The 18,991-nt window shown below is 41.4% G+C and overlaps 1 protein-coding gene across 1 annotated transcript in view; it reads right to left on the bottom strand.

The window, feature by feature from the left end:
• TRRAP (transformation/transcription domain associated protein) overlaps window positions 1-18,685 on the bottom strand; it is a 108,696-nt gene extending 90,011 nt beyond the window's left edge. The window contains exons 1-12 of the mRNA XM_070760239.1: window positions 18,560-18,685; window positions 15,970-16,144; window positions 14,288-14,337; window positions 12,496-12,606; window positions 9,774-9,878; window positions 9,578-9,661; window positions 7,386-7,442; window positions 7,026-7,151; window positions 5,647-5,724; window positions 4,504-4,592; window positions 2,614-2,710; window positions 1,094-1,232 (exon numbers count right to left, since the gene is read on the bottom strand). Coding sequence (XP_070616340.1) covers window positions 1,094-1,232; window positions 2,614-2,710; window positions 4,504-4,592; window positions 5,647-5,724; window positions 7,026-7,151; window positions 7,386-7,442; window positions 9,578-9,661; window positions 9,774-9,878; window positions 12,496-12,606; window positions 14,288-14,337; window positions 15,970-16,069 — 1,036 coding nt within the window. The 5' untranslated portion in view covers window positions 16,070-16,144; window positions 18,560-18,685. The remainder of the gene's footprint in view (window positions 1-1,093; window positions 1,233-2,613; window positions 2,711-4,503; window positions 4,593-5,646; window positions 5,725-7,025; window positions 7,152-7,385; window positions 7,443-9,577; window positions 9,662-9,773; window positions 9,879-12,495; window positions 12,607-14,287; window positions 14,338-15,969; window positions 16,145-18,559) is intronic.
• Between the last annotated feature and the right edge of the window lie 306 nt (window positions 18,686-18,991).

Here is an 18,991-nt window from a genome sequence, read left to right as displayed (position 1 = left end):
CATCTTCATGATCGTCATCAAAATTCAGAGGTTTGCCAACTAGTTCATACTTACAAGAATAAGACTTATATGCCGCTGCGTAGGGCTTTTACAGCCCTCTCTAAGTGGTTTACAGAGTCAGCCTATTGTCCCAACGATTTGGGTCTTCATTTTACCCACCTCGGAAGGATGGAAGGCTGAGTCAACCTTGAGCCTGGTGGGATTTGAACATCTAGCTGTGGGCAGAATCGGCCTGCAATACTTCACTTTAACAACTGTGCAAAGGAAGGAAGGAAGGAAGGAAGGGAGGGAGGGAGGGAGGGAGGAGGGAGGGAGGGAGGGAAGGAAGGGAGGGAGGGAGGGATGGAGGGATAGCAATAGCACTTATATGCTGCTTTACAGTGTTTTACAGCCCTCTCTAAGCAGTTTACAAAGTCAGCTTACTGCCCCAACAATCTGGGTCCTCATTTTACCCACCTCAGAAAGATGGAAGGCTGAGTCAAAGTTGAGCCTGGTGGGATTTGAATACGGAAGGAAGGAAGGAAGAAAGGAAGGAAGGAGGGAGGGAGGGAGGGAGGAAGGGATAGCAATAGCACTTAGACTTATATACTGCTTTACAGCCCTCTCTAAGTGGTTTACAGAGTCAGCCTATTGCCTCCAACAACCTGGGTCCTCATTTTATTGACCTCGGAAGGATGGAAGGCTGAGTCAACCTTGAGTCTAATGAGATTCAAACTACCAACAGACGACAGTCAGCAGAAGTAGCTTGCAATACTGTGGTCTTAACCACTGCACCACCACGGCTCATGACCGTTGCTGTGTCCCAAGGTCCTGCGGTACTTTTTTAGTGATGAGCAAAGTCTACATACCAACTGTGGCGATTCACTTCACAATTAGGGCAAGAAAGCTTGTAAAAAGGGGCTAAAGGGTCATTCTTTGTCAAGTGGACCAATTTTCAGAATCTTCAGAGCCGGCCACTTTCAATTTCAACGAAACACCTGGTCCACTTGACAAAGAATGACCCTAAAGCTCAACTCAACCAGGGTCTCGTTTTGCGACGGAAACGGCTGTAAGTTGAGGACTGCAGTGATCTGAACGGGGCCCAGGTACGTACGGCTCCTCAGGTCAGTGGTGAGGATGTGCTTGGCTGCAATGAGCAGTTCCTTCCTCAGGTGAGCCGTTTCTGCCGGGCAGTTGGACAGAAGCTGCAACATCCCCTTCACCATCTGCTGGGAATATTTAGCTACCAGCTCCTGGCAAGAGGAGAAAAACAGAAAATAAAAAATGCACTTCCGTGTTGTAGATGTGGCCTCCGTTATTTACATCTCGATGAAGAGGAACTTAAAATAATAGAGCGCTGGTGAGACCCCGTTTGGAATACTGTGTCCAGTTCTGGAGACCTCACCTACAAAAAGATATTATCAAATTGAACGGGTCCAAAGATGGGCTACAAGAATGGTGGAAGGTCTTAAGCGTAAAACTTCTCGGGAAACATAGAAGACTGACGGCAGAAAAAGACCTCATGGTCCATCTAGTCTGCCCTTATACTATTTCCTGTATTTTATCTTACAATGGATATATGTTTATCCCAGGCATGTTTAAATTTGGTTACTGTGGATTTACCAACCACGTCTGCTGGAAATTTGTTCCAAGGATCTACGACTCTTTCAGTAAAATAATATTTTCTCACGTTGCTTTTGATCTTTCCCCCAACTAACTTCAGATTGTGTCCCCTTGTTCTTGTGTTCACTTTCCTATTAAAAACACTTCCCTCCTGAACCTTATTTAACCCTTTAACATATTTAAATGTTTCTATCATGTCCCCCCTTTTCCTTCTGTCCTCCAGACTATACAGATTGAGTTCATGAAGTCTTTCCTGATATGTTTGATGCTTAAGACCTTCCACCATTCTTGTAGCCCGTCTTTGGACCTGTTCAATTTTGTCAATATCTTTTTGTAGGTGAGGTCTCCAGAACTGGACACAGTATTCCAAATGTGGTCTCTAGCTGAACTGATTCTGTGGATACTATAATTATCTAGATTAGTCAGTAGATAGCACTTGATTTAAGATGCATGTGGATAGTGTTTCTTTGGCTATTTTAAGAAACAATAGAAGTGATTGCCTTTTCTCCTGACAAGTCTATCCTTTAGTTCTTTTGCAATGCACCCATTCTATTTATCCGTTTGAAAAGACTCAATGAACTCAATCTGTATAGTCTGGAGGACAGAAGGAAAAGGGGGACATGATCGAAACATTTAAATATATTAAAGGATGAAATAAGGTTCAGGAGGGAAGTGTTTTTAATAGGAAAGCGAACACAAGAACAAGGGGACACAATCTGAAGTTAATTGGGGGAAAGATCAAAAGCAACGTGAGAAAATATTATTTTACTGAAAAAGTAGTAGATCCTTGGAACAAACTTCCAGAAGACGTGGTTGGTAAATCCACAGTAACTGAATTTAAACATGCCTGGGATAAACATATATCCATTGTAAGATAAAATACAGGAAATAGTATAAGGGCAGACTAGATGGACCATGAGATCTTTTTCTGCCGTCAATCTTCTATGTTTCTATATTTCTAAAAGGAAGAAAGACATTTGGGTGGGAATCTCATCAAATGACCAGGCTCACCTGATAAATCCTTATAATGTAAGCCAGGAATGATAACGTTTTGATCTGGGCAGCAATGAAGTCGGCGTACAATTCCTTATTGTAGTTTTTATTCTGCCTGAATTATGGAAGAAATCATATTGGATGACAACGATTATTAACGGGCTGTTATAAAATAGAAATAGCAATAGCACTTAAGACTTATATACCGCTTCACAGTGCTTTACAGACCTCTCTAAGCGGTTTACAGAGAGTCAGTATATTTGCCCCCAACAATCTGGGTCCTCATTTTAACCACCTTGGAAGGCTGAGTCAACCTTGAGCCTACTGAGATTCGATCTGCCAAACTGCTGGCAACCGGTGATCAGCAGAAGTAGCCTGCAGTACTGCACTCTTAACCACTACGCCACCAAGGCTCTTATATTTTATTGATTGATTGATTGATTGGATTTGTATGCTCACAACATGTCAAAAACAATATTTTTATAAAACAAACTTCAGATCGTGCAGAATGCAGCTGCGAGAGCAATCATGGGCCATGTTACAACAACACTCCGCAGTCTGCATTGGTTGCCGAGCAGTTTCCGGTCACAATTCAAAGTGTTGGTTATGACCTATAAAGCCCTTCATGGCATTGGAACAGAATATCTCCGGGACCGCCTTCGGCTGCATGAATCCCAGCGACCAGCTAGGTCCCACAGAGTTGGCCTTCTCCAGGTCCCGTCGACTAAACAATGTTGTTTGGCGGGACCCAAGGGAAGAGCCTTCTCTGTGGCGGCCCCGACTCTCTGAAACCAACTCCCCCCAGAGATCAGAATTGACCCCGCCCTCCTCGCCTTTCGTTAAATCCCACCTCTGTCATCAGGCATGGGGGAACTGAGATAACTTCCCTAGGCCTATATTGTTTATGTATGGCATGTTGTGTGCATGTTTTTTAAATTATGGGTTTTTAGTTTTAATTATTAGATTTGTATTGTATATTGTTTTTCTATTACTGCTGTGAGCTGCCCCGAGTCTATGGAGAGGGGCGGCATACAAATTTAATAGATAGATAGATAGATAGATAGATAGATAGATAGATAGATAGATAGATAGATAGATAGATAGATAGATAGATAGATAGATAGATAGATAGATAGATAGATAGAAAAAAAGAAAGAAAGAAAGAAAGACAGAAAGAGGGAAATAAGGGATACTTCTTGGTGATAATGAGTTAAGGAAAAATAGATACGGAAGTAAGCGATGTAATAGGTTGTGAGCACAATAAGAAACGCAAAACAGATTTGCTACACAAATGTCCAAAGTTTTAAAATGTCTTTTGTGTTGTGTATATATGTGTATAAATAAAATTTTCTGATACAAAAATAAAAAATAAAAAATAAGAAAAGGGTTGAAAATGGCCTCGCTGGAGGTCAATGAGATTACAGCAAGTAGCATAAACAGCCTTGCACTTAAGGTGCCAAATTAATATTCAAAAGTGCACTATACTAAAGCTTGCTTCTCTAAACTAGGATGAAAACCCCAAAATCTTTCATTCTAGATCCCCCTAAGAACCCCTCTCTGTTACCACCAGACTGCAAAGTTTAATACAACAGACGAGGCTTTTTAAAACACAAGGAAACCAAGTTAAATAAGGCAGTTTTGATTAAATTTCTTGGATAGTCTCAAATGCACACCTTGGCTTGGAAAAATAAAACCTTAAAGAGTAAAGATTTAGGAAAGCAAGTTTTCAATTCAAGGGTTACAAATTACATTATGGCCGAAAACAATAATGTTTTTCTTGAATAACTAACAGGAACTTCGAAACTGGAGGCTGGAATGCTAAACTTTGATCCTTTTTCTCAGTATCAGCAGTGTGTGTCTGTTTACACTGTTCAGCATTTGTTAAAAGATTTAATTCCTTATGCGTACCTGGCTTGGTTGGACACTTGAATAATTATGGTATTCATGATCAAGGGCACAAATTCGGCTACCACGTTGTGAATGTTCAGTTTATAGAGCTAAGGGGGGAAAAACGAAGATAGGTGTTAGACAAGAATAACAGGCAACCTTTTATTTTTATTTTTCGTTTTGAGAAAGGTAGCAACGATATTCACATACACAAAAAATTATATCTAGCCCCCCAGTCTCGCCGCTGGGGAGGGAAATATTTAAAAAGTAGCAGGAAATTTGTGGGAAGAAATTTAGGGGGGCGTTTGCCCAGGTTCGCCTGGTGCACCAATTGCTGCCCTATTTGGACCGGGAGTCACTGCTCACAGTCACTCATGCCCTCATCACCTCGAGGCTCGACTACTGTAACGCTCTCTACATGGGGCTACCTTTGAAGAGTGTTCGGAAACTTCAGATCGTGCAGAATGCAGCTGCGAGAGCAATCATGGGTTTTCCCCAAAATGCCCATGTCACACCAACACTCCGCAGTCTGCATTAGTTGCCGATCAGTTTCCGGTCACAATTCAAAGTGTTGGTTATGACATATAAAGCACTTCATGGCACCGGACCAGAATATCTCCGGGACCGCCTTCTGCCGCACGAATCCCAGCGACCATTTAGGTCCCACAGAGTTGGCCTTCTCCGGGTCCCGTCAACTAAACAATGTCGTTTGGCGGGACCCAGGGGAAGAGCCTTCTCTGTGGCGGCCCCGACCCTTTGGAACCAACTCCCCCAGATATCAGAGTTGCCCCCAGCCTCCTAGCCTTTCGTAAGCTCCTTAAAACCCACCTCTCTCTTCAGGCATGGGGGAATTGACACTTTCTCTCCCCCTAGGTTTATAAAAATTTATGCATGGTATGCTAGTGTGTATGATTGGTTTTTAAATTGGAGTTTTTTAAATTAACTTAAATATTAGATTTGTTTACATTGTATTATTATTGCTGTGAGCCGGCCCGAGTCTGCGGAGAGGGGCGGCATACAAATCTGACTAATAAATAAATAAATAAATAAATAAATAAATAAATAAATAAATAAATAAATAAATAAATAAATAAATAAATAAATAAATAAATAAATAAATAAATAAGAGGGAAAAAAAGAATTAATACACCGTTTCGTACGAACCTGATACATGAGGACGACGATTATGGGAAGTTCTGCTAAAACTTTCAAGGAAAGGGAGCCACGGGGAATGACCGCGTGCTAGAAAAGGATTAAAATAAAATTGGAATGGTCAACAGAATTTAAAGAACATCAGACTTGGGCTCGCTTGTGGCTACATAGGGATTCTAGGCTGATTCCTCTTTTATTAACTCTTCTCTTCTCCTTTTTAAAAAAAAAATATTTTTATTGATTTTTCTTTAAGACAAAGAAAACAAACATTTAACATTTAAAGGAGCTACCATTGCTCCACTAATTCTAGAAGTCTTACTAATACAAAAAAAGAAAACTAATTGTAATTCAGATCAATACAGAAAAATAATTCTTAATATACTACTATAACGCCTATTTCAACATTTCCATTTTAACATTGTAATTAAAATAATTAAAATCAATTAATAAATCTAAAAGCTTATTCATAATATTTCTTAATATACTACTATAATATAATATCTACTTCAACATTTGTATTATAACATTGTGGTTAAATATATATAAATCAATTATTTGGATTTATCTACCACATCTGCTGGAAGTTTGTTCCAAGGATCTACTACTCTTTCAGTAAAATAATATTTTCTCATGTTGCTTTTGATCTTTCCCCCAACTAACTTCAGATTGTGTCCCCTTGTTCTTGTGTTCACTTTCCTATTAAAAACACTTCCCTCCTGAACCTTATTTAACCCTTTAACATATTTAAATGTTTCGACCATGTCCCCCCTTTTCCTTCTGTCCTCCAGACTATGCAGATTGAGTTCATTAAGTGTTTCCTGATACGTTTTATGCTTAAGACCTTCCACCATTCTTGTAGCCCGTCTTTGGACCCGTTCAATTTTGTCAATATCTTTTTGTAGGTGAGGTCTCCAGAACTGAACACAGTACTCCAAATGTGGTCTCACCAGCGCTCTATATAAGGGGATCACAATCTCCCTCTTCCTGCTTGTTATACCTCTAGCTATGCAGCCAAGCATCCTACTCGCTTTTCCTACTGCCCGACCACACTGCTCACCCATTTTGAGACTGTCAGAAATCACTACCCCTAAATCCTTCTCTTCTGATGTTTTTGCTAACACAGAACTGCCAATGCAATACTCAGATTGAGGATTCCTTTTCCCCAAATGCATTATTTTACATTTGGAGACATTAAACTGCAGTTTCCATTGCTTTGACCATTTATCTAGTAAAGCTAAATCATTTACCATATTACAGACCCCTCCAGGAATACCAACCTTATTGCACACTTTAGAGTCATCGGCAAATAGGCAAACCTTTCCTATCAAACCTTCCCATATGTCACTCACAAACATATTAAAAAGAATAGGACCCAGAGCTCTTGGACTCACCGATCTGGTTTCACTGTCGTCTCTCTCCGGATTTACTTTCACTACAATCGTCGTGATCAAGCCAACCATTTCTGGGGTAGGGATGGTGTTTTCTGGGACAACTTGTGGATTCTCAAAGTACCGATTCTAAGTTGAAGAAACACAAGCGAAGCAATTACTCTAGCTGCCGATCACAGGCTGCGATGCGAAAGCTAATTGGAACGGATGGGATTTCTGGGATGAAGGGATTTAGGAAAACCAGCCAAAAGGGTAGAGAAACCTTGGTGAGTCTACGCTACTGGTTCAAAACCAAGGGTTTCCCCAATAAAACTTTCATGGAGTGTAGAAGGAAAACATAAACACCACCATCGTATTGCCTACCACTACTTTTGGAAGCTCCTTGTAAATCTGTTTCACAAAATCCAAGAAGTGGTGAATCTGCAGAAAAAAAGGAACGTTGTTGTGATAAGTCTGATTTCAAAATCAAAATTGAAATGTTAGGCCTGGATAACCTTGAACTACGCTGTCTATGTTCTGACCTAAGCTTCAAAGTGTTGATTATGACCTATAAAGCCCTTCATGGCATCGGACCAGAATATCTCCGGGACCGTCTACTGCCGCACGAATCCCAGCAACCAGTGAGGTCCCGCAGAGTTGGCCTTCTCTGGGTCCCGTCGACTAAACAGTGTCGTTTGGCAGGACCCAGGGGAAGAGCCTTCTCTGTGGTGGCCCCGACCCTCTGGAACCAACTCCCCCCAGATATCAGAGTTGCCCCCACCCTCCTTGCCTTTCGTAAGCTCCTTAAAGTCCACCTCTGTCGTCAGGCATGGGGGAATTGAGATATTCCCTTCCCCTTAGGCTTACAAAATTTATGCATGGTATGTCTGTATGTATGATTGGTTTCTTAAATTGGGGTTTTTTACATTACTTTTAATATTAGATTTGTTCATATTGTCTTTTTGCTGTTGTTAGCCGCCCCGAGTCTACGGAGAGGGGCAGCATTACAAATCTAATTAATAAATAAAAGAATAAATAAATAAATAAGCTTAGTACACAAGATCATCTACCTTAAGGTCCTACCTGTCAACGATTACTTTAATTCCAAGCGCAATAACACTAGGGGATCCTTTTGTTAGTTTCTCTAATTACTTGGAATGTCTTACAGGTCTTAATGGATAACTTGCATTTTCAAATTTTAGGTGCTTTATAAATCGTGAAATTAAGAATTATGGATTTTGCATTGAAAATATTTTAAAGACGGTTATAATTATTATAAGCTCACAATATCTAAAAAATATAAATACATTCTTAGCCAGATTTTAATGAATATTTTACTCATTACAATTGCTTATTTTGTTATAATGAAACTATATTCAAATCCCAGTGAGGGTATGGCTAGCTGATGAGGCCAAAACAAGGCCTCATCCTTGTTCCCTAATTTTCAAATTCAGCAAAAACATGTGACACACACAGAATATAATTTGTCGGCTATGAATAAATGAACTGTCTTGGAAATGGCCCTGGATTGGGCCGAGGCAAAAAGGAAGCTGTGATGCTCCTTCAATATACCAGGATGATTCAACCCCCAAAAAACATATAACCCTTCCTTGGTACAAAGCTGAAGGGATTAGATACTGTAGCCTAGAGGTTAATTCTCTGCCTTACAAGGCAAAGGCTTGCAAGTTCAAATCTCAGTGAGGGTATGGCTAGCTGATGAAATCAGAACAAGGCCGAAATAGATCTATCTTAGTCTTCCTTAATTTTCAAATAACATATGCACACATATATACAGTATATTTATTTTATTTTATTTATTTACTTATTTTATTTATTGGATTTGTATGTCGCCACTCTCCGCAGACTCGGGGCGGCATACAAATCCAGTGACAAAAAACAGCCTGTAACAATCCAATACTAAACAACTAAAAAAAACCTTATTATAAAACCAAACATACATACAAACATACCATGCGTAAATTGTAAGGCCTAGGGGGAAAGAATATCTCAGTTCCCCAATGCCTGACAGCAGAGGTGGGTTTTAAGAAGCTTATGAAAGGCAAGGAGGGTGGGGGCAATTCTAATCTCTGGGGGGAGTTGGTTATAAAGGGCCGGGGCCGCCACAGAGAAGGCTCTTCCCCTGGGTCCCGCCAAACAACATTGTTTAGTTGACGGGACCCGGAGAAGGTCCACTCTGTGGGACCTAACTGGTCGCTGGGATTCATGCAGCAGAAATACATGTATATTAAACTTTCCTTAATTAAAAAATAAATGAAATCTGAAACCATTCTAGTCCTGGAAGAAGTCCAATCGAGTCCCAGGGTCTGCTGTTGAGGAGACCACAATCAAACACCTATTGTCTACCCCAGTGTTTCCCAACCTTGGCAACTTGAAGATATCTGGACTTCAATTCCCAGAATTCCCCAGCCAGCATTCGCTGGCTGGGGAATTCTGGGAGTTGAAGTCCAAATATCTTCAAGTTGCCAAGGTTGAGCCTCAAAAATGTTTGTCAGCTTTGACTATGTCACGCAACCGAAGGTCACTGAATTAAACACTTTGACCAGGAGATTATTTACCTCTTGTGTGATGGGTGGCCTGAACTGCTTGTGCAGCTCAATAATTATCCTCAAGCAAATAAGTACATTTTCTTCGTTTTCAGTCTGAAAAATGACAGTGGGAGAGAGATGGAAAAGGGTTTTATTACATAACAAAAATAAGAACCACATATTGCCAATGGTTTGGGGGGGAAAGAGAAGAATCAAACAGGATTACCTCTAGAAATCTAAACATCACAGACAAGATATTTTTGGTGTGTGGACGCAAATGCTCGTTGGTTGGTATTCTGTGGATTATTTCCAAAACTAATTTTCTCAGTTGCTGCAGAAGAGGAGAGGGAAAAAAAGGGGGGAACAAAACTTGATTTTGAACGATAAACATGTTTGTGTTAAGATTAAAAAAAGACCCAAATGAAACCCTAAAAGCTTATTACGTTAACTGAGGCTGTGGATGACTGCAGATTTTAAATTCATGATAAAACCTAAGCGAGCTTTTACGTTAAAATGAAATAGATCACCTGTCAAAATGAACAGCAATGTAGCTTGACTGCCCAAGGAGCTGCTGATACAGTTCTACAGAGGAATCATTGAATCTGTCATCTGTCATCAACCCTTCCATCCTTCCACCTCTCACAGTATCAACAGTAGAGACATTCAAATTTCTAGGTTCTATCATATCTCAAGACCTAAAATGGTCACCTAACATCAAAAACATCATCAAAAAAGCACAACAAAGAATGTTCTTTCTGCACCAACTCAGGAAGCTCAAACTGCCCAAGGAGCTGCTGATCCAGTTCTACAGAGGAATCATTGAGTCTGTCACCTGCACCTCTATCACTGTCTGGTTTGGTTCTGCAATCCAACAGGACCGACACAGACTTCAGAGGAGAATCAGAACTGCAGAAAAAGCAATTGCTGCCAACCTGCCTTCCATTGAGGACCTGTATATTGCACGAGTCAAAAAGAGGGCGGGGGAAAATATTGACTGACCCCTCACATCCTGGACACAAACTGTTTCAACTCCTACCCTCAAAACGTTGCTACAGAGCACTGCACACCAAGACAACTAGACACAAGAACAGTTTTTTTCCGAACGCCATCACTCTACTAAACAAATAATTCCCTCAACACTGTCAGACTTTCTACTAAATCTGCACTTCTATTCTACTAGTTTTTCTCATCATTCCTTTCACCCATTTCCTCCCATGTTGACTGTATGACTGTAACTTGCTGCTTCTATCCTAAGATTTTTATTAATATTGCTTCTTCACTGCTTATTTGACCCCTATGACAATCATTAAGTGTCGTACCACATGATTCTTGACAAATGTATATTTTATTTTATGTACGCTGAGAGCATATGCACCAAGACAAATTCCTTGTGTGTCCAATCACACTTGGCCAATAAAAATTCTATTCTATTCTATTATTTTTGCCTAGCATCAAAAAATTAATTAAGCTTGTATCCTATGAAAGACACCGAGAATTGAAAGTGCCCTAAATGTGTTATGTCACAACCAGTAAAGGTATACAAACTCTTATCAGGCTTGGTCTTTTATCTATAATTTCACCTTTGTTATTCCAAATTTTTAAAAGTTGGTAGACATGTCTTTACCACAGGGATAATAGGCAACCAGTTGATGTTTTTTAAATAGTCTTTATTGAATGCATCTTTTAACATAGAAAAAAAAAACCAACATATATAATAAAGAAAAACCAAATATAACAAAACAGAAAAACAATAACAATACAAACAATAAAGAAAAAAAATACAATTTCCATCGCATTTATAGTAATATAGTCAATATATAGGTAATACAATTTACATTCCCCCCCCCCATTTTCTCTGTGATTGAATTGTATGTAATCAATAATCATGCTAATCTCCTTAAGTTTACAATGTTAATGTCCAAATCTTCCCCTGACCAATAAATGTGATGCATGGTGTGATTGAATTGTCTGATTGATTAACACATTGGGTTTTTATATTTATTCTGTGAGCCGCCCCGAGTTTTCGGAGAAGGGCGGCATACAAATGTAAATTATTATTATTATTATTATTATTATTATTATTATTATTATTATTATCGATCACATACTCAGCTGCTGCAAAAAGATCGCACAGACTGACTACAAGCATAGACATGATGCTGTGGCACAGATGATCCACTGGAACTTGTGCCGGAACTACCATTTCCCAGTGGCAAAGAACTGGTGGGGTCATAAGCCCGAAAAAGTGGTCAAAAATGAGCAAGCAAAACTACGGTGGGACTTCCGACTTCAGACTGACCGAATTCTGAAGCATAACACACCAGACATTGTGATCGTAGAGAAAAAGAAAGTATGGATCATCGACATTGCAATCCCAGGGGACAACAGAATTGAGGAGAAGCAGCTAGAGAAATTAGTGAAATACGAAGATCTAAAAGTCGAGCTGCAACGACTCTGGCATAAGCCAGTGAAAGTGGTCCCAGTGGCACTTGGCACGCTGGGCACAGGGCCAAAGGATCTCAGCGGACATTTGAAAACCATCGGAATTGACAAAATCTCCATCTGTCAATTGCAAAAGGCCGCTTTACTGGGATTGGCAAACATAATTCGCCGCTACATCACGCAGTCCTAGGTGCTTGGGAAGCGCCCGACTGGTGATGAAATACGAAATCCAGCATAGTGATCTCGTTTGCTGTGTTGTGTTGACATAATAATAATAATAATAATAATAATAATAATAATAATAATAATATAACAAGTTTGTCAACTATGTTTAAGATTATGCAACACAATTACACACAATCTACGAGACCAAGAAACACGTTTTTCTTTGGAAATTCATTCCCTCCCTGGCTGGAGAACTATGGCCAGCCGCTTGAAAAAGGCCCATGAAAATGAGTCTGAAAAACCATTGCTGTTGAACAAAGAATTATCAGTATTGAGAATACCTGTGCAGGTTTTTCCTGCAGGAACTGGACTTCCCCATCTTGGAGAAACGTTAGGAACCGCGGGATGATGTGCTCCAGGAATGTGGAATATTGAGGGGACGAGGTGACGTTCTGGCAAGAGAGAAATAAATATTGGTGTCACTCTTAAGAAGGCCCCGGTGGTGCAGTGGTTAGAGTGCAGACCTGCAAGAGACTTCTGCTGATCACTGGCTTCCAGCAGTTTGGCAGATCGAATCTTAGTAGGCTCCAGGTTGACTCAGCCTTCCATCCTTCTGAAGTGGGTAAAATGAGGACCCAGATTGTTGGGGGGCAAGAGGCTGGCTCTCTGTAAACCACTTAGAGAGGGCTGTAAAAGCACTGTGAAGCGGTATAAGTCTAAATGCTATTGCTATTAATTGGGATGAGAGTCTTCCAATATCTACCAGCAGCTTTCCAGGTTTCTATTTTAAAAAATCTATCTAACCAAGAAAGAAACTCCAAGCAACAATGGCCCCAATGTCCCAATCAAGAAGATTGACAGCAGAAAAAGACCTCCTGCTCCTGGTCCATCTAGTCTGCCCTTATACTATTTCCTGTATTTTATCTTAGGGTGTGTTGTGGTTAGCTCTGGCCCTGCTCCTGCCCCAAGGACTGTGGATGTGGGGGAGACATCCACATGCTGCAGGCCTGTTTTGCCCCCCCCCTGGTGGAATCTGCTGATGAAGGCTCCTCTGACCAAGAAGACATGAGTGACAGGGAGGAGGAGAGTGGGGCAGGCAGCTCAGAAGGAGATCAATTATCTAGCTCCTCCTTGGATTCAGAACAAGAGTTAATGATACAGCCACGCATGCGGAGAGTGATGCATAGGCAGCAACAACTGAGAGATTATTATCAAAGAAAATGAGGCCACCTGTGGTTGGGTGGGGCTGTGGTCATTAGTGAGGCTGCTATAAATAGCAGCCTGTGGGTTTGGCCATTGTGGAGGATTATCTGATCGTTGTGTTTCGTGACTGCTTTACTGACTTTGACCTTTGTGTGCTGATTTTTCCCCACTTTGAAACTAAACAAGAGCAAAGTGTGTTTCACTTTGTGAAAGAAGAAGGACTGTGAATTACCTCACAGCTGCAAGCTAAGTATCACAGAACTGATAAGGGACTTGTACAAATTACCAGTTTGTTTGGAGACCAGTGCTCTTTGCTATACCAAAAGAGGGCTTGGTTTATGTGAATTTTCATTATAAAGAACACTGTTTTGAATTTTCAAACGTGTGTGTGTCTGAAATTTGTACCTGTGAATTTTTGGGAGGATTCTACCAGAGAGCCCGACAGAACAGGGTGGGTATCTGTTTATCCCAGCCATGTTTAAATTCAGTTCCTGTGGATTGACCAACCCCGTCTGCTGGAAGTTTGTTCCAAGCATCTACTACTCTTTAGGTAAAATAATATCTTCTCACGTTGCTTCTGATTTTTCCCCCCAACTAACCTCATTGTGCCCCCTTGTTCTCGGGTTCGCTTTCCTATTAAAAACAGTTTCCCCTCCTGAACCTTATTTAACCCTTTCACACATTTTAATGTTTCAATCCTGTCCCCCCCCCCCTTTCCCTTCTGTCCTCCAGACTAGTGTCTTTGGACTTCAACTCCCAGAATTCCCCAGCCAGCGAATTCTGGCTGGGGAATTCTGGGAGTTGAAGTCCAAATACTTTCAAGTGGCCAAGGTTGGGAAACACTGCTCCAGACTATACAGATGGAGTTCATGAAGTCTTTCCTGATGAGTTTGATGCTTAAGACCTTAAGACTTCAACCAGGACCGTTACCTCAAAGTTTTCGCTCACTTCTTGCATCATCTTCAGTTTCGTTTCATCGGCTGCAAAGCAAGAATGAAAGGCAGGCGTTGAAATATATATTTACCTGTAGCAAGGGGGCATTGTTTGAACCTCTTGGAAGAAGCAATCAGATCTTATCAGTTTGGCTCTCACGACCCCCGTTTTTTGAATCACATCTCACCATTTCCAGCCACACCTTTTCACACACACACACACACACCCAAACACACTCATCTCCAAGCGCTTGCACCCATGTGATTTTTGTGGAGGTTCAAGAGAAAGAATAATCATCATTTACTTCACCGTTACGTCTCCGAGCAGGTACACAGCTGTGGAAAAACCTGGGTTTGCATCTTCGCGCCTACATTTTTCTCCCCTTTCTGGTGCAAAATGTAATCTAGTGTGCAATTTGCACTACCACCAGTTGCTCAGATCCTGGGTTTCAAAATTCACAATTCTGTACTGCTCAAAAAAAAATAAAGGGAACACTTAAATAACACAATATAACTCCATGTAAATCAAACATCTAATATAACTCCATGTAAATCAAACTTCTAATATAACTCCATGTAAATCAAACTTCTAATATAACTCCATGTAAATCAAACTTCTGATATAACTCCATGTAAATCAAACTTCCGATATAACTCCATGTAAATCAAGCTTCTAATATAACTCCATGTAAATCAAGCTTCTAATATAACTCCATGTAAATCAAACTTCTAATATAACTCCAAGTAAATCAAGCTTCTAATATAACTCCAAGTAAATCAAACTTCTAATATAACTCCATGTAAATCAAGCTTCTAATATAACTCCATGTAAATCAAACTTCTAATATAACTCCATGTAAATCAAACTTCTAATATAACTCCATGTAAATCAAACTTCTAATATAACTTCAAGTAAATCAAACTTCTAATATAACTCCAAGTAAATCAAACTTCTGATATAACTCCAAGTAAATCAAGCTTCTAATATAACTCCAAGTAAATCAAGCTTCTAATATAACTCCAAGTAAATCAAACTTCTAATATAACTCCAAGTAAATCAAACTTCTAATATAACTCCAAGTAAATCAAACTTCTAATATAACTCCAAGTAAATCAAACTTGTAATATAACTCCATGTAAATCAAACTTGTAATATAACTCCATGTAAATCAAACTTGTAATATAACTCCAAGTAAATCAAACTTGTAATATAACTCCAAGTAAATCAAACTTGTAATATAACTCCAAGTAAATCAAACTTCTAACATAACTCCAAGTAAATCAAACTTCTAAATATAACTCCAAGTAAATCAAGCTTCTAAATATAACTCCAAGTAAATCAAACTTCTAATATAACTCCAAGTAAATCAAACTTCTAATATAACTCCAAGTAAATCAAACTTAGGAAGCAACACTGATTGACAATCAATTTCACCTACTGTTGTGCACCTTCAACTTTGTACAGAACGAAGTATTCAGTGAGAACATTTCATCCATTCAGATCTAGGATATTGTGTTCTTTGAGTGTTCCCTTTATTTTTTTTGAGCAGTGTATATGAATCCAAAGGAGGAGAGTGCGAATTCTGGAATGCGAATTCACAATTTGCCAAGCACGATTCGCACCGGAGGTTGTTCCAACAGCTGCGCCCAAAGGAAAACCAGTATCGGAAAGAAACTTACGTGTGTTCGCATCGGTGAGAGCTGCCACGAACTGGAGGTACTTTTTCATTAAGGTGGTCTGGTCGACCACGGTGGGCCCTTGGGTGGAAACGAACGCCATTTTTAAAAAATAAAAATTTCTGAAGGTTAAGTGAATATTAAGGAGGAAGTTGAAGGGCTCAAGCGATCAACCAGCCTAAAATAAAAGAGAAAGAAGAGCTATTTTAGCCACATTACACAGGTGCTGTGATGTTACAGGAGAGATTGGTTTATTTTTTTATCTCATTTTCCTTTTAAATAACTCAAGGCAGCTCAAGAGGGACCGGCCCAAAGTTTATTTATTTATTTATTTATTTATTATTTATTAGATTTGTATGCCGCCCCTCTCCGAAGACTCGGAGCAACTCACAACAGGAACACAAAATACAAATGCAATTATTAAAAATGCGGAACAGTTTAAAAAAGCCCTTGATTAAAAAACATTCATGCAACCCAAACAAACCATACATAAAACGGAGTGGCCAAGAGGAATCAATTCTTCTATGCCTGGCGGCAAAGGTGGGTTTTTAGGAGTTTGCAAAAGGCAAGAAGGGTGGGGGCGGTCCTGATCTCCGAGGGGAATTCCAGAGGGTTGGGGCTGCCACAGAGAAGGCTCTTCCCCTGGGTCCCGCCAGACGGCATTGTTTTGTCAATGGGACCGAGAAGGCCAACTCTGTGGGACCTAACCGGTCGCTGGGATTCGTGCGGCAGAAAGCGGTCCCGGAGATATTCTGGTCCGATGTCATGAAGGGCTTTATAGGTCATAACCAACACTTTGAATTGTGACCGGAAACTGATCGGCAACCAATGCAGACTGCGGAGTGTTGGTGTGACATGGGCATATCTGGGGAAGCCCATGATTGCACTCGCAGCTGCATTCTGCACGATCTGAAGTTTCCGAACATTCTTCAAAGGTAGCCCCATGTAGAGAGTGTTGCAGTAGTCAAACCTTGAAGTGATGAGGGCATGAGTGACTGTGAGCAGTGACTCCTGGTCCAGGTAGGGCTGCAACTGGTGCACCAGGAGAACCTGAGCAAAAGTCACCCAAATCTAGCTTTCTTGCTTAAGGCAGAACTAGAACTCCAAATCTCCTGGTGATAGACTCAAAATTAGCCCAATAGGTGAGGATTATCTAAAACCGGGAGGATTCATGCTTTGCCTTCAATGTATGAAGAATGCAGGGATTTTGCCTTCACTTTTTCTACCTCTATACCTCACCTCGTCGTCTGGGATTAGCCAATCAGGGTGCCGATCCAGTTAGCTTTCATGCTTAAAAGGACTAGAACTCCCAGTCTCCTAGTGATTGGGCCAAAGTCACCCACTTGGTTTTCATGACTAAGGCGGGACTAGAGTTCACCATCTCCTAGTGAGTTGCTCAAAGTCAACCAATCAGCTTTCATATGGGACTAGAACTCCGGGTCTCCTAGTAATTGGTCCAAAGTTAACCGATCAGCTTTCATATCTAAAGTGGGACAAGAACTCACTGTCTCCTAGTGGTTAGACCAAAGTCAAGCAATCAGATTTCATATTTAAAGTGGGGCTAGAACTCATTGTCTCCTAGTGTTTGGGCCAAAGTCAACCAACCTTCTTTCACATTTAAAATGGGACTAGAACTCACTGGCTCCTGATGACTGGCCCAATGTCAACCAATCAAGTCTCATACCTAAAGTGGGACTAGAACTAGAACTCCCTGTCTCCTAGTGTTTGGGCCAAAGTCAACCCACCTTCTTTCACATCTAAAGTGGGACTAGAACTCACCGTCTACTGGTAATTGGGCCAAAGTCAAGCAATCAACCTAAAGTGAGATTAGAACTAGAACTCCCTGTCTACTAGTTTTGGGGCCAAAGTTAACCAATCAGCTTTCTCCTAGTGATTGGCCCAAAGTCAACCAATCAGCTTTTATATCTAAAGTGGAACTAGAACTCCCTGTCTACTAGTCATCGGTCCAAATTCCACCATCAGCTTGCATATCTAAAGTGGGACTAGAACTCACCATCTTCTTCTAGTGATGGGCCTAAACTCATTCTTTCCTGGTTTTCATGGGTGACTTCAGGCCAGTCCCAGCCTCCCTTGCAGGGCTGGTGTTGCCCAGACAAAACACTGTGCAAAAACACTGCACACTTGTGCAAAAACCAAGAGATCAGTCCAATGCAATCCAAAAGCTCTGCGACTCATACACACACACACACACCAGGGCTGAATCTATCCTAACCCTTTTGCCCCATGCTTCAAACCCAGTGCAACAACTCCCATCATCCCCAGCCGTCCCTCAGGATCCTTTGAAATCCCCCCCCCCAAATTTGAAACGGCTCCCCTCCCCTTTTCATCGCAGGAAGCGAGAGACAAGAAGGATTCCCCTCTCTATGGCTGGGAACGATGGGAACGGCAATCGCCCCGAAAGCAGAGGGCGCCCGGTTGGAGAAGCAGCCCCGCTCCTATCCCCGCCGGCTGTCAATCTCGCTCCGACCACGCCTCCCGCCACGCCCACTTTTGTGCTCCGCGAAGGGAGGGGAAGCGTGGCTCCCCTCCATCCCGTTCCCGCCCTTCCCTTCTCCGGTCCAGCTCCTCTCACCGGCCAGGGCCGCGCCGGCCTCCGCCTCATGCCCGCCTCGGCGGCTTCCCGAAGCTCCGCGGCCGCCACAGCCTCGGAGACCCGCCCGGCCGCCTCCTTGGCTCCGCTGCTTCACCTGCCCGCGGCGGAAGCCTTTGGCGGCGCAACTTCCGGTCCTGTCCTTCCCTCCCATAGAGCTAAGCAAGAGTTGGGAGGGCCCGACTGCCGTCATTTCCGCCTTTTTCCTCCTCAAGCGCTTTGAAAAACCTATAGTTGGCTGTTGTATGACTTGTGGACTTCAACTCCCAGAATTCCTGAGCCAATCCATACTAGCTGAGGAATTCTGGGATTTGAAGTCCACATATCATAGAAGAGCCAATTTTGCCTACCCCTGTAAACTATACCGAAGAATGAAATGCAGTTGTGGAGGGCGCCTCGGCCTGAACTGAGAAT

The sequence above is a fragment of the Erythrolamprus reginae genome, chromosome 9 (assembly GCF_031021105.1).
Source record: "Erythrolamprus reginae isolate rEryReg1 chromosome 9, rEryReg1.hap1, whole genome shotgun sequence".
In the NCBI taxonomy this organism is placed as follows: Eukaryota; Metazoa; Chordata; class Lepidosauria; order Squamata; family Dipsadidae; genus Erythrolamprus; species Erythrolamprus reginae.
The sequence above is the reverse complement of the archived record's forward strand: the minus strand, read 5'-3'. Positions and strand labels throughout refer to the sequence as shown.